This window comes from Sturnus vulgaris, chromosome 25 (assembly GCF_052056855.1).
Source record: "Sturnus vulgaris isolate bStuVul1 chromosome 25, bStuVul1.hap1, whole genome shotgun sequence".
Classification (NCBI taxonomy): Eukaryota; Metazoa; Chordata; class Aves; order Passeriformes; family Sturnidae; genus Sturnus; species Sturnus vulgaris.
In genome coordinates this window covers 7746929-7759583 of record NC_142267.1, presented here as the reverse complement: position 1 = coordinate 7759583, position 12655 = coordinate 7746929, and the positions used below count along the sequence as shown (strand labels likewise).

The 12655-nt window shown below is 49.9% G+C and overlaps 1 protein-coding gene across 9 annotated transcripts in view; it reads right to left on the bottom strand.

Annotated features, from left to right (window-relative positions):
• Positions 1–12655, bottom strand: part of CCDC30 (coiled-coil domain containing 30) — a 41081-nt gene that overhangs the window by 6503 nt on the left and 21923 nt on the right. For 6 of the 9 annotated variants that reach the window (XM_088178580.1, XM_088178582.1, XM_088178577.1 and 3 more), the window contains 10 exons: positions 12481–12621; positions 10939–11076; positions 9354–9511; positions 7814–8054; positions 6263–6436; positions 5425–5634; positions 4689–4846; positions 4096–4243; positions 2751–2872; positions 1153–1294 (listed from right to left, as the gene is read on the bottom strand). In XM_088178580.1, the coding sequence (XP_088034706.1) occupies positions 1153–1294; positions 2751–2872; positions 4096–4243; positions 4689–4846; positions 5425–5634; positions 6263–6436; positions 7814–8054; positions 9354–9511; positions 10939–11076; positions 12481–12621 (1632 nt within the window). The remainder of the gene's footprint in view (positions 1–1152; positions 1295–2750; positions 2873–4095; positions 4244–4688; positions 4847–5424; positions 5635–6262; positions 6437–7813; positions 8055–9353; positions 9512–10938; positions 11077–12480; positions 12622–12655) is intronic. The other 3 variants (XM_088178579.1, XM_088178584.1, XM_088178585.1) reach the window with 3 other exon arrangements.

Here is a 12655-nt window from a genome sequence, read left to right as displayed (position 1 = left end):
GAGGCTCTGGGGTCACTTCTCAGCAGGAATTGCTGAGACAAAGGAACAGGGAGCTCAGCCAGTGTCAGACTGGGATTTGAGGATGTGGCTTCCCCCAAGGGCAATCCTGAGCCAGGAATTTCCTTTTGGCTTTTTGTTACTACAGGTTGGTAGTCACACAGGTCCTTTCCCGAAAGGAGGGACTTTGGACAAGGGCCTGGAGTGCCAGGACACAGGGAATGGTTTCACACTGCCAGGGGGCAGCATTAGATGCGATATTGGGAAGGAATTGTTCCCTGTGAGGGTGGGGAAGCCCTGGCTCAGGTTGCCCAGAGCAGCTGTGTCTGCCCCATCCCTGTCAGTGTTCAAGGCCAGGTTGGACAGGGCTTGGAGCAGCCTGGGATAGTGGAAGGTGTCCCTGCCCATGACAGGGGTTGGAATGAAATGAGCTTTAATGTCCCTTCCAATTCATACCATTCCCCAAAACCATGATTATTTTCACGGAATCACAGAATTTTGGGTTGGAAGAGACCTTCAAGATCATTGAGTCCACCCCTGCCCTAACACTCAACTAGCCCATGGCACCGAGTACCACATCCAGTCTTTTCTTAAACACATCCAGGGACGGTGACTCCACCACCTCCCCAGGGAGACCATTCTAGTATTTTATCATTCTTTCAGTAAAAAAAATTTTCCTAATATCCAACCTAAATTTCCTTTGGTGCAGCTTGAGGCTGTGTCCTCTCATTCTGTCAGTGCTGCCTGGAGCAGGAGACCAACCCCAGCTGACACAGCCACCTTTCAGGAGCTGTAGAGAGTGATAAGGTCACCCCTGAGTCTCCTTTTCTCCAGGCTGAACAAACCCAGCTCCCTCAGTTGTTCCTCACAGGGTTTGTGTTCAAAGCCCCTCCCCAGCCTCGTTGCCTCCTATGGACACCCTCAAGTGTCTCAATGTCCTTCCTAAACTGAGGGGACAGGACTGGACACAGCACTCAAAGTACAGCCTCCCCAGCCAAGTAAAGGGGAAGAATGAGCTCCCTGCTCCTGCTGGCCACACCATTCCTGATCCAGGCCAGAAGCCATTGGCCTTCTTGGCCCCAGAGCACACTTTTGGAAGCAGCGATGCCCCTGCAGTCTCCCCTTGCAGGAGAAGCCCTGGATGTGTCTTCTCACCTTTTCCACTTGGAGCTTTGACTCACTGAGCTCATTTTCCAGCTGTTTGATCCTACTGTCCCTCTGTTTCACCTCGTGGATGAAGGTCTCCTTGGCCCTGCGGATCTTGTCCTTGTGCCGGAGCTGCATCTCATTGTATTTCCTGGGAAAGCAGGAACAACCATCAGGCTGTGAAAGGCACTTTTGCTCGGGGTCACCATCCAGGCAAGAATGTCCCAGGTTTATTCAGGCTCCTCAAAGTCCAAACTCAGAGTCTCAGCCATCCCCCAGCTCCTCCTTCCAGCCCAGAATGAGCACATGGACTATCCAGATGTTTTCACTGATCAGTTTGGGGGCGTTTTTGTTGAAAATTTTAAGTGTCAACCAAATGCAAGTTGATAAAGGAATAGGACCCAAAGCATTTCCAAAAGTGACTCCCAGCTTTACAAATCTTTGTGCTCATCCCTCCCAGCTCTTTATAACAAACAGTATTATAAGGGCAACAAAACTGCAAGTTCCAAGGCAAGGATAAATTGGTTTTGTTGGTGGGGATGTGGATGATTAAGGGAATGACATTTGTATGGGAAGAAAATTTAGAAAAACCCTCTAGGATCATCAAATCCAACCATTCCTCCAGCACTGTCAGGGCCACCCACTGACCATGTCCCCAAGTGCCACACTGACACGTTGGCTGGAAAATTAGGAATTCTAAACAATATTGGACGGGCCAAGAGGAGTAAGAAGAGCCACTTCAGCAGGAGCTTCTTTGAGTTAGGACACTGGGGACAAATATTTTTCCCCCCTGACACTTCTGATTTTTGCTCTTCCTCTCTTGTCAGTTTGGGCAAAGGTCTTGTTTAGTTTTATCCAGTTGGGATAGAAGGGAAAATAATACCAAAAAAGAAGACAAATTTCTACCATATAAGGGGTATTTGCTCAATATTCATGATAAAAAAGCTACTCTACTTCAAATTAACCAAGAGGGCTCTGGGGAGAAAGGAGCAGCTCCAGGGAGAGTCTTTGCTGACACCAGACCCCAAGCAATACCCAGACCATCCTCCTGTGCTGCCTTTACCTGCCAAGGAGAGCAGAAAGGCTCGGAAATCTGGGGGTGCTCACCTGGAGAAGAGAAGGCTTCCAGGGAGAACTCAGAGCCCTCTCCAGGACCTAAAGGGGTTCCAGAGGAGAGCTGGAGAGGGACTGGGGACAAGGGCCTGGAGGGACAGGACACAGGGAATGGCTTCCCATTGCCAGAGGGCAGGGAGAGATGGGACATTGGGAAAGAATTGTTCCCTGTGGGGGTGGGGAGGCCCTGGCACAGGGTATCCAGAGAAGCTGTGGCTGCCTCACTCCTGGAAGTGTCCAAGGCCAGGTTGTACAGGGCTTGGAGCAGCCTGGGACAGTAGAAGGTGTCCCTGCCCACGGCAGGCGGGACACTGGATGGGCTTTAAGGTCCCTTCCTTCTCAAATCTGTTTGAATTCCCTGACAGCAGACATGGAGGATGAGCTCACTATACACAGGGCTAGTGGATTTAGTGCTAAAAGCCTGAACATTGGACAGGAAAGTCCACGCCACAGCCAAATCCAATAGCAGGCCCAGGCAGGTTTTCGGGCATTACCTGACATAGAGATCCTTCTGGTTCAGGAGTCGGACACCTTCTTCATACAGAGCTTTGTTCTCCTCCTTCAGCAGTGCCAGCTGCTCCGAGAGCTTCTGGTTTTCCTTCTGGCACTGCACATGCTGGAAAAGGGCTATTTTAAACTTGTGTATGTGTGGCCTGAGCTGCAGGGGCCCCTCTGCCTCCCATCTTCCTGGTCTCCAAATCTTCTCTCTCATCAATCCCAGTGGTTCCCACTACAGCCAATATCCAGCCAGCCAGCCAGCCCCCCAGACCACTCCCTCCTCTCCTTAACAAGCAGTGAGATTTTGTTGCCGAGAGAGGCAATGAACCCTCCCAGACAATGGACTCTGTCAAAGTTTCCAAGCAAAAACTCCAAGCTCTGCAAGATGAAGGGAAGGAAGAAACCACCAAGCTTTCCTGGGCCCCCAGAGCTGCATCCCAGGGTTGGGGGTTGGTTTTTCCTTTCCTCCTTGCCTGTGGAAGTTTTTCCCATTGACATGCTAAGAAGCACTGATGGCTGGGTCCTTGGGGGTAGGGGAGGGAAAGGGGGAACACCATGAGATAAGAAGCAGGTAAAGGAGGGTGGGGGGCAGTCGCTGTCTCTCGCTCGCTTTTGGCTCTCGGAGGAGGAAGGCTAACGCCCCCCCAGTATCCCAACGCCGGGAGCTGCCTCTCTGTTGTTGGACCCCGCACCCCAGCTAGGACACTGCTGCTTCAGTTTGCTGTTTCCAAGCATCCTATCGGAGCACCGGGACCGACATTGCCCCAAGGATTTGTGAGAAAAGCCTCTCCTCCATCCTTCCCATCTGGGACACAGCTGCCATCATCCCCAGCGCCCCTGCAGCTGCACAGGGATTGTCACATCTGCCCTGCCCACCGGGAGTCTGCCAGAGCTCACTGCCAGCTGTGACAGTAACTGCACCAAAGGGAAAAGTGCCCACAGCCGAGAGAACTGTCACTGGGCTCCTGTTCTGTTTGTTGTTAATTCCATAGTTGTTGTTCTGTTTGCCTTGTTATATATACTAGTGAAGAACTGTTATTCCTATCCCCGTATCTTTGCCTGACAGCCCCTTAATTTCAAAATTATACTAATTCAGAGGGAGAGAATTTACTTTCTCCATTTCAAGGGAAGGCCCTGCTTTCCCTAGCACACACCTGTCTTTCAAACTGGGACACCCAGGAAACCAACTGGCAATGGATGCTGCTTTTCCTCCAGCTCCTATTGAAATCAGTGAGATCTGCAAGAGCTCAACCTCTGATTAGATGTTCCCAATTCCAGCAGCTCCCAGGAGCAGATTCCAGCTCATGACGTATGATGAGGAACCCCCTCACTGTCACCCACCTCACCAGCATCCAGCTTCTTGTCATCCTCCAGGACGTGCAGGGTCTTGGCCTGGAGCTCCACATGCATCTTGGCCAGTGACGCCTCTGTCTCCTGGGAATGCCGGAGCTGCTGCCGCAGCTCCTCCACCTGCTGCTCCAGGAGCCTCCTGGAAACACGATGAGGTGACAGTGAGAGCTGGAGGGGGATGTGTCACCTGCCCCCAAAGTGTCTGTCTGTCATCCAAAACACCCCATTCTCCTCTTGCCCTGGCTGGCATGGAGGGGACAAAGGAATCAGCACATCCCAGTTGTCCCTATATCCCAGTGACACACAAAGGGAGGATGATATACTGGGATCACTCCCAGCTGCACAAGAAAGGGGGATGTTGGCATCACTGCACTGACAGGAGAGGCCACAGCCCTTCCAAGGCAGATGAAGCCTCCAATAATCTTTTAAATCTCAGGAAGGGAGAGTCCCTGGAGAGCTCCAGGGATAAGGCAAGTACAAAGGGAAGGCGGGAGGTCAAAGAAGTCGTTTGGGTCTCTCTGAACCCTCCAAGGGCAGCCAGGAGCTGCCAGAGGGTTGGCACGGCCCCTGCACGGCTCAGAGACCTTTTCAGCTGCTCCTCGTGAAGTTCCTGCTGCACTCGAGCTTCATTTTCCCGAGCTTCCTTCAGCTCCTCTTCCAGAAGCTTCTTATCAGAAACACGGGCCTCTGCCAACAGCAGCTGGTGCTGGGAATCCTTCAGCTTTTGCTGGAGTTTTGAGACCTTGGATTAAAATGGACATAGATTAAACTTTCTGAATATACAGGTCAGTGTCTGAATTAGATCCCTCTGATTCCCCAGTGTCTGAGGCATGGGAAGGAAAGATTTCCTTGTTTTGACTCTAACTCCATTAAAAGCAAAACCTCTGGAATGGCTACCAGATTTTGGACCAAACACTATGTCATGAATTCTAAACAACCTTTTTCAACCCAATTTGATCCTGCAAACTTCAGAAGAGGATCCAGTGATTTGTGCAGGAGCATGACAGAATCGGTGCCATGGAAAACACATGGTTTTGGAATTTTCCAGACAGTAAACACATGGTTTTGGAATTTTCCAGACAGTAAACAGTAGGAAATCTCAGCAAGAACAAGATCGGGGTTCCCTGTGCCTGCCAGCCCCACTATCAGTATTTCAGAGATACTGGATTACCAGATATGGCTTCTATTGCCTTGATTATGGTCCTGCTAATTACAGGCTTTTTTTCCTACAATATTAAGCCGAGGGAACACAAAAAAGGATTTGAGGAAGCAAACCTGCTTGTTTTCTGCACTAGAGCTGCATAGAACTGTTACACTCACCTTCTTCTGTGCTTCTCCTGCTCTGGATTTCTCCTGGGCCAGCCTCTCTTGGAGGTTGCTCTGGAGCTTATCAGCCTGAGAGCACTTGGAGAGCTCCAGTTCCAGCTCCTTGACCTTCTGCTGGCTCCTCTCCCACTGTGCTGAGAGGGAGGAACATGTTTCCGTGGTATCTGAGAGTTTGGCCCGGGCCTGCTTCAGCTCAGCTTTGACCTGAGATCCCAGAGAAGAAATCAGATTTGTACTTCAACAGAAATCAGCTGGAATGGCTTGGCTAGGGAAGGGGAACAGGATTCCAGAATGATAAAAAGAGGAATCACAGAGGAAGTAAAGTATGTTTTATTTCGATGCAGTGAAAATTTTAACGGAATCCCAGAATGGTTTGGGTAGGAAGGAGCCTTAAGGATCACCTGTTTCCAACCCCCTGTCATGGGCGAGGTCACCTTCCACTATCCCACGTTTCTCCAAGCCCCATCCAACCTGGCCTGGAACATTTCTGAGGATGAGGCAGCCACAGCTGCTCTGGACACCCTGTGCCAGGGCCTCCCCACCCCAACATGGAAGGATTTCCTTCCAATATCCCATCTGACCCTGCCCTCTGGCAGTGGGAAGCCATTCCCCCTTGTCCTGGCACTCCAAACCCTTGTCCCAGGTCCCTCTCCAGCTCTCCTGGAGCCCCTTTGGCCCGGGAAGGGGCTCTGAGCTCTCCCTGGAGCCTTCACTTCTCCAGGTGAACACCCCCAGCTCTCCCAGCCTGGCTCCAGATGGGCTCCAGTCCTCGTGCCTGTAATTCCCATGGAACTGAGGCAGAGCACACTGGGGAGCCTGGCTCTGTCCCTACCTTGGTGCATTCCTGCTGGAGCAGCAGATTTTGCCTCTGGAGGTCGGTGTTCTTCTCCCTCTCATACCTGAGCTCCCTCTCGGCAGAGCTGCACAAGTTCTGCACCCGCCGCAGGTCTTGGCGCAGCTGCTGCAGCTTCTCCTCCTGCTGCTGGAACCTCTCCTCAGACAGACCCTGCAGGAATAACAGAAGTGACACAGAAATTGACTTTAAGGCAGGATAAAGGTGATTAAGGAAGGCAGAAGCCAGTAGAATTTAAGGACATTTGGGCAGAAAGATGCATGAACCCTGGCATTTATATGTCCCTACACCATGTCCTATTCCCTTCCCTGTCCCTGCAGGGCTTTAAGAGCCATGTGGATGTGGCACTAGGGGACATGGTTTGTTCTGGACGTGCACTGCTGGGTTAATGGTCGGACTTGATGATCTCAGAGGCCTCAATGATTCAATGATTCTCTCCATCACTTCAGAGAACACAATACAGCTCCTGAGGCTGAAGGGGAAGAGGTGATAACCTGAATGAGGGAACAAATCCCTGTTAAAAAAAAACCTGTCCAATCAAAGCAAAGCCACTAGGTCACTTTGGATTCTTGCACCAGAGTCTCACTCAGGAGTGACACAGCCAGGCCAGCTCCCAAAGAGATCAGGAACAGGAGAAAGGCGAGTCCTGGCAGTGGGACAGGAACACAACAGGACAGAGCCTGGGCACTCGGAGGTGTCACCGACGAGCTGCAATGGCTCTTGGGAGATAATCGATCTCCTTGGCTCCCTCACCTTCCTGGCACACACACCAAAACCTGGGTTGTACCAAAGCCTTTCTTTCCAGAATCACTTTCAGCCATCTCTGGATATGCATTCCTACTTTGCATCTTCACCTTCTGCTCTTGGGACCAGATGGAATTCACTGAAGACCAAATCTGCCTTCTCAGATAATCCCCAGATAACCTCCCAAGCTGGGAAAAGTCTTGATCCAGCACTGTGGGATCTGGCAGTGTCAGTCATCCTGGAGGCCCATGGACTCCACTGGTTTTGTGGGGTTTTCCCCACCTGTTTCTATCAGGATCCCTTCCAACATCCACTGCACTCCTTGTGTCTTGTCCTGCTCCATCTGGATGATTTGCTGCTTCTTGGATATAACTGGACTCCCATCCTCTACTTCTCACTCCCACCCTGGCCATACAGACCACCCTGTCCTCTCTTCTCTCCCAAATCTTTGCACAGAAGCTGAGTTCATCCTCAGTCTCCCCATCCTGAGTTCTTCCATAATTTCCTCCCTGTTTGGCAGGGACACCTGCACCTCCCTTTCTGTTTCAGCTCGCAAGGTGAGAAAGGTGAACAAATTCCACTTAAATCACTTATTTCTGCCATGTGTAATCAGTTCAGTTTATCCAAGTCCCCACCACATCCAAAAGCACAACACAAGGAAATGAACACATCCTTAATTTCCAACCATTGCTCACACCACAGGACTGGCTTTCAGCCTACTTTAATTATGTTTTGCCACTCTATTAATGACAAAAAGCAGGGTGCAGATAGCAAAGCTGCCCATACCTGTTTAAGGCTCCCCTCTAAACTGCCTGCCAAGCTCTGCCATGGGAGAAACCTGTTCTCCCTCTGCTCCAAGCCTGGGGTCATCCTCCTCATGTCTCCGCTGGGGCCCTGCTCCCAGACACTCCGGACGTCACGTTTGAGCAGAGCAATTTCTTCAAGCAGCATCTGTTTCTCTTCATTGCTCTCTTTGAGCTGCTTTTCCAGCTCCTCCTTCTTCTTGTTGCTCTCTAGTAATTCAGAGCTTGAAGGAGAAATAGTAAAGGAAAGAGATAACTACAGAAATCCTGGGAAAACACCCTTAAAGGGGAAAAACTTGGGAGATGAGAGTCCAGTGAAACATTCAAGCGCTTCAGGAGGCTCCAAATGGGATTCAGTCCTGGGTGCAGTCATTCTGGGCAAGGGTCACTCTCCTTGGGACACTTCCCACAAAACCACGTGTGTCCAAAGGCTCAGCTCTCTCCGAGAGGAGGTTACCGGCTGGCTACGGAATCCGCACAAAGGCACAGCAGCTGCCCTGGACTCAGAGTCCCAGGGAAGCACTGGAGGAGGGGCTCAGGTGTCCCAGTCCAGCTGTCTGACCTATCTTCACCCAAACTCCATCTCCATTTTCTCCATCCAAGATCAAAGCTGTGGCTGCCCCATCCCTAGAACTGTCCAAGGCCAGGTTGGACAGGGCTTGGAGCAACCTGGGAAAGTGGAAGGTGTCCCTGCCCATAGCAGGGGGTGGAATGGGATGAGCTTTAAGATCCCTTCTTCCCCAGAACAGTCTGAAATTCTATGATTCTATGTCCTGGATGTCCTGGCACTGGCATAGGTTGTCCAGGCTGGAATTACTATCCCTGGAAGTGTTCAAAAAACATGTGGATGCGGCACCTGGCGACATGGGTTAAGGGTGGACATGGCAGTCTTAGGAAACAGTTGGACTCAATGATCTTGGAGGGCTTTTCCAGCCTGAATGATTCCACGATTCCTTAGCAGCTCCCTATTGCCTTCTCCTGGTTGCCCTTTGTACCAGTACCAGTAACCCAGGTCTCTGTAACTATACTATACCCAAGCTTTTATTTACTAAGCCTGAGCCCGGATGCTCCAGCTCCAAATTTGTCCTGATCTACTCAAAAGAGGAGGCAGACCAACACCTACTGATACCTCCCCTCCAAAGACACCCAAATTCCAAGGACTACCCAAATCTCAAGCGGGAGTAGGACCGCCAGCTGCTGCCAGCAGTGAGCCCTGAGGAGCCCAAACCCGTAACAGGAGATTTCTGAGACTCCCTTAGACCAACTTCAAGGGAAGAATCTTTCTCCCTAAGCTCCCATTTAGGCTGCTCAGAATCTGGAAGAGCTGCAGAAAAAAAATCTTTAATCCTGGCTGATCCTGATGGCACTAAGTCAATAAAATCAGAGATGCTGACCCAAGGACAACATGAAGATGCCAGGCCCATTTTTGCTAGGAGCAGCCCTATGGGGAGTTGGAAAAGACTCAAAACTTAAGTCAGCAAAGACAAGGAGCAGCAAATATCACAGGCTTTGTTAAGGTTTACCAGAGCAGATCTTGTTCTTCCCTCAGGTTTTTGATCTGTTCTTCCAAAAACACTACTTTAGCCATCTGTTCCTCATAGGTCTTTGCATCTGCACAGGGATCTTCCTGTTTCTGCTCCGCTTTGGGACTCTGTTCTCTGTCTTGCAGGACTTCAGAGGCCTGTAAGGTCAGAAAACACCACGACTTGGATCTCCTTTGCTCTGATGGAAACCTTTGGAGCCATACAGGGCAGTCTGGGGACTCCAGCAAGACATGGCTTGTAATTCTGTGGCTAAATTATTGCAGTTCTTCCCCCTCGAAGACACATGTGAGTCCTTTTTCCTGCATGGAAAGTAGCTCTGTCTAAACTACCACCAAGCCATCGTTCTTTATTTGATTTTATCCTACTGTGGCACATCTGCAGCTCCCAGGGATTTACAGCATGTGACAAAGCTCTTTGCAAAAGCAGCAGCTCTTGGCAAACAAGGAGGAGCACAAGGTGTGGGTTCAGGTAGCTCTCGCAGAGGTGCTCCAACTCTACCCCAAACAACTCCCTAGGGATGGCTTCTCTTCTCCTAATGTCACCTAATCCTTTAGCACCAGGTAACAGCACACCCTGAACCTGAGACTTGAGGAGAAAATGCCAAGAAAATAAGAGGCAGGAAAGGAGGAATGCATCAGAAGAGAGGAACTCCCAGCTGAATCACAACTGGAGGCTGCCCAGTGTCAGATCTGCTGCTCAGCTGTTTTGGAACCAAATCCTTCAGACACAAACACCATGATCCTCACTAAACACCAATTATTGATTGCTGAAGCTTTTTAATCAATAGCTCCTCCTGAGCTTTCGATCCCAGGTATTTCCTGGCTATTTTCCAAGGCATCTTATCTACACCAGCACAAATTTGCTCATATTTGAGCAACACACCCCAGCAGCTCCTGCCTGCATCAGGTACTACAAGAACTGGGAATTCCTTCTACACCTCACCTCTTGTCCTGGGGTACAATGCAAAAATGTGTATTCTATCACCATCTGTTAAAATGTGGGAGGGGTGGTGATCCTTATCTCTGGGAGATATCCTCTGCTGATGTGCCATCTGATAAGATCGGGGGATGATCATCGTTATCTTTTCACAACCCATCCTTCCTCCAGAAGATATATTCCGTTAATGGGCCATTAAGTCCTACTGTGTGACTGATAAGATTACATCATCCCATTGGGAGATGCCCCAGCCAGGGGCAGGAGCCAAGCCTTTCCTACCTAGATAAAAAACTGGGGTTTGGGACACGAAGGCAGCCCTTTCTACTGGATCCCAGAGGAAAGTCGGACCTTTTCCACATCATCGCTGGATCTTCGGAGGAAAACTGCACCCTTCTACAGGAGCACTGCTTCAACTGAACCACATCTGTCATCCAGGAGGACTGCAGCCACCATTTATACGGACTGCTACCAACACCCTGACTGACAGGGTGTCAGGTTGTATTTCTGACTTTGTCGGTGGTTGTTTCTTTTATATTATTGCATGTATTTTATTTTTTCCTCTTTTCTCCTATTAAATTGTATTACTGACTTGGAGTCTCGTACTGGTTTTACTTTCAAACCAACACACCTCTGGATCTAGCAAAGTACTGTCTTTGTGTAGCTTCTCATGGGATACATCCACAAGATCCCTGCTGGCTGATGTTCTCTGGAGACTCGGGAAGGTGCTTATGTGGCTTGTGAGCTCTGAGTGGGAGTCAGGCAAACCCTGGAGAGGAAACAACAGTCAGTGGATGAAACACACCCTGAAGGACAAGCTCGGAAAAAGATTTCCTCTCGCAAATCTCCAAAAATCTCTTAAAAACAGTAAGATATTTCCAGGTGACAGAACCCAATGATTTCATGCAAAGCTTGTTTCCAGCACTGTTGGGAAATGATTCCTTGAAGTACAGCTGCTCCATCCAAAGGGAATGAGCCCATGTGGGAAGCCAGGAATCCACCAAATACATGCAAATGTCACTATGCTAAAGGCTGTTCCAGTCTAACACAGGGCTCTGGATTCCATCTCCTCCTGATCTTTTTGATGGGAAAACACTCCCTCCTTTAAGGAGACCACAGGCTAATGGGTGGCTGAATTCCAACCAGACTTTCAGGGATGGATGATTTAGATTCAAAGCTCCCTGGATCAAAAGTAGGCTGAACTACTTCGAGACAAGGGTTAAAAAAGGACTCTTCCCATTTTCCCCAACATCCCCCAGATTAGACAATCCCATTCCATGCGTGTATTGATAGACGGACCTAGCCTCTTCCTCCCAGCCAGGCTGTTTTCATCCCAAGCTTTGATCCTGGGTTTCAGTGTGGATTTGTTGTAGCACGACAAAGCCCTGGCCTCTAGATGCCACTGTTCCTCCAGCAGCACCTGAGTCTGTGGAGTTGTGTCAACAGCCCAGGATTTCCATGCATTTTTACTTGGATTAAAGGGCGTGACAGGACTCACAAATTGATCTAAGGCTTCTCAGAGTGATAAAAAATGAGATTTGCCATGGCTGTGCCCCCTCATTGTCAGTCTCCAATTGCCAGGTCCCTTTGTCCAGGCCACAGATCTGCCAATCTCCTAAATTTTTACCCTAATTTTCAGCACTTGTCCAGGCAGCCCTTGGACAATTTTGTTGGCACCTCTCACTGTCTTTCCTCTGTGGCCCAGCTAGAATACAAGAGTTCCAGCAACATTCCCAGCAGGGAAACCCTCAGAAGCTGATTTAGCACCTAAATTGGTTCAAGCCAAGTGTGCCGAGGCCCTTGGGGAAATCCCAGCAGTGCTGGGATCCCAGCAGGATGTTCATTTGGGTCTGGGGTGTTCTATTCCTGCAATCAATACCTGAGTCTAAAAACTCCCATTCTGCCCTCTGGAGAATCAGGGTTTGGCTACAAAGTTGGAACTACTGATCTGGTATTAGATTCACTGAAAGGAAAATAAATTCTGGAGTTAGAGATGATGCCATGAGAGCAGATGGATTGAAAACCCTCCACCAAAGGTTTGAAAGTGGCTGGGCTGGAGAAACGCATCAAGAGATGCCAGGCAATGAGTTTGGGGGACAGCTGGGGATGTTTCATGGAGCATCCAAAGGCAGCTGGCTCCTGCAGGGAGTCCCACCAGAGAAGCTGGACATACCTGGCTGCCCAGAACCACCTTCTCAGCCTTCAAGTCTTCCCACAGCAACTCCAGCTCAGATGCCAGTTGTTTTCTCCTTTCTCTCCTCTCTCCCAGCTGACTCCCCAACTTGTCTATCGTTTCCTGACAGCTTTCCAGCATCTGGAACAAGAAATGTTCAGAGTCACTTCCACAA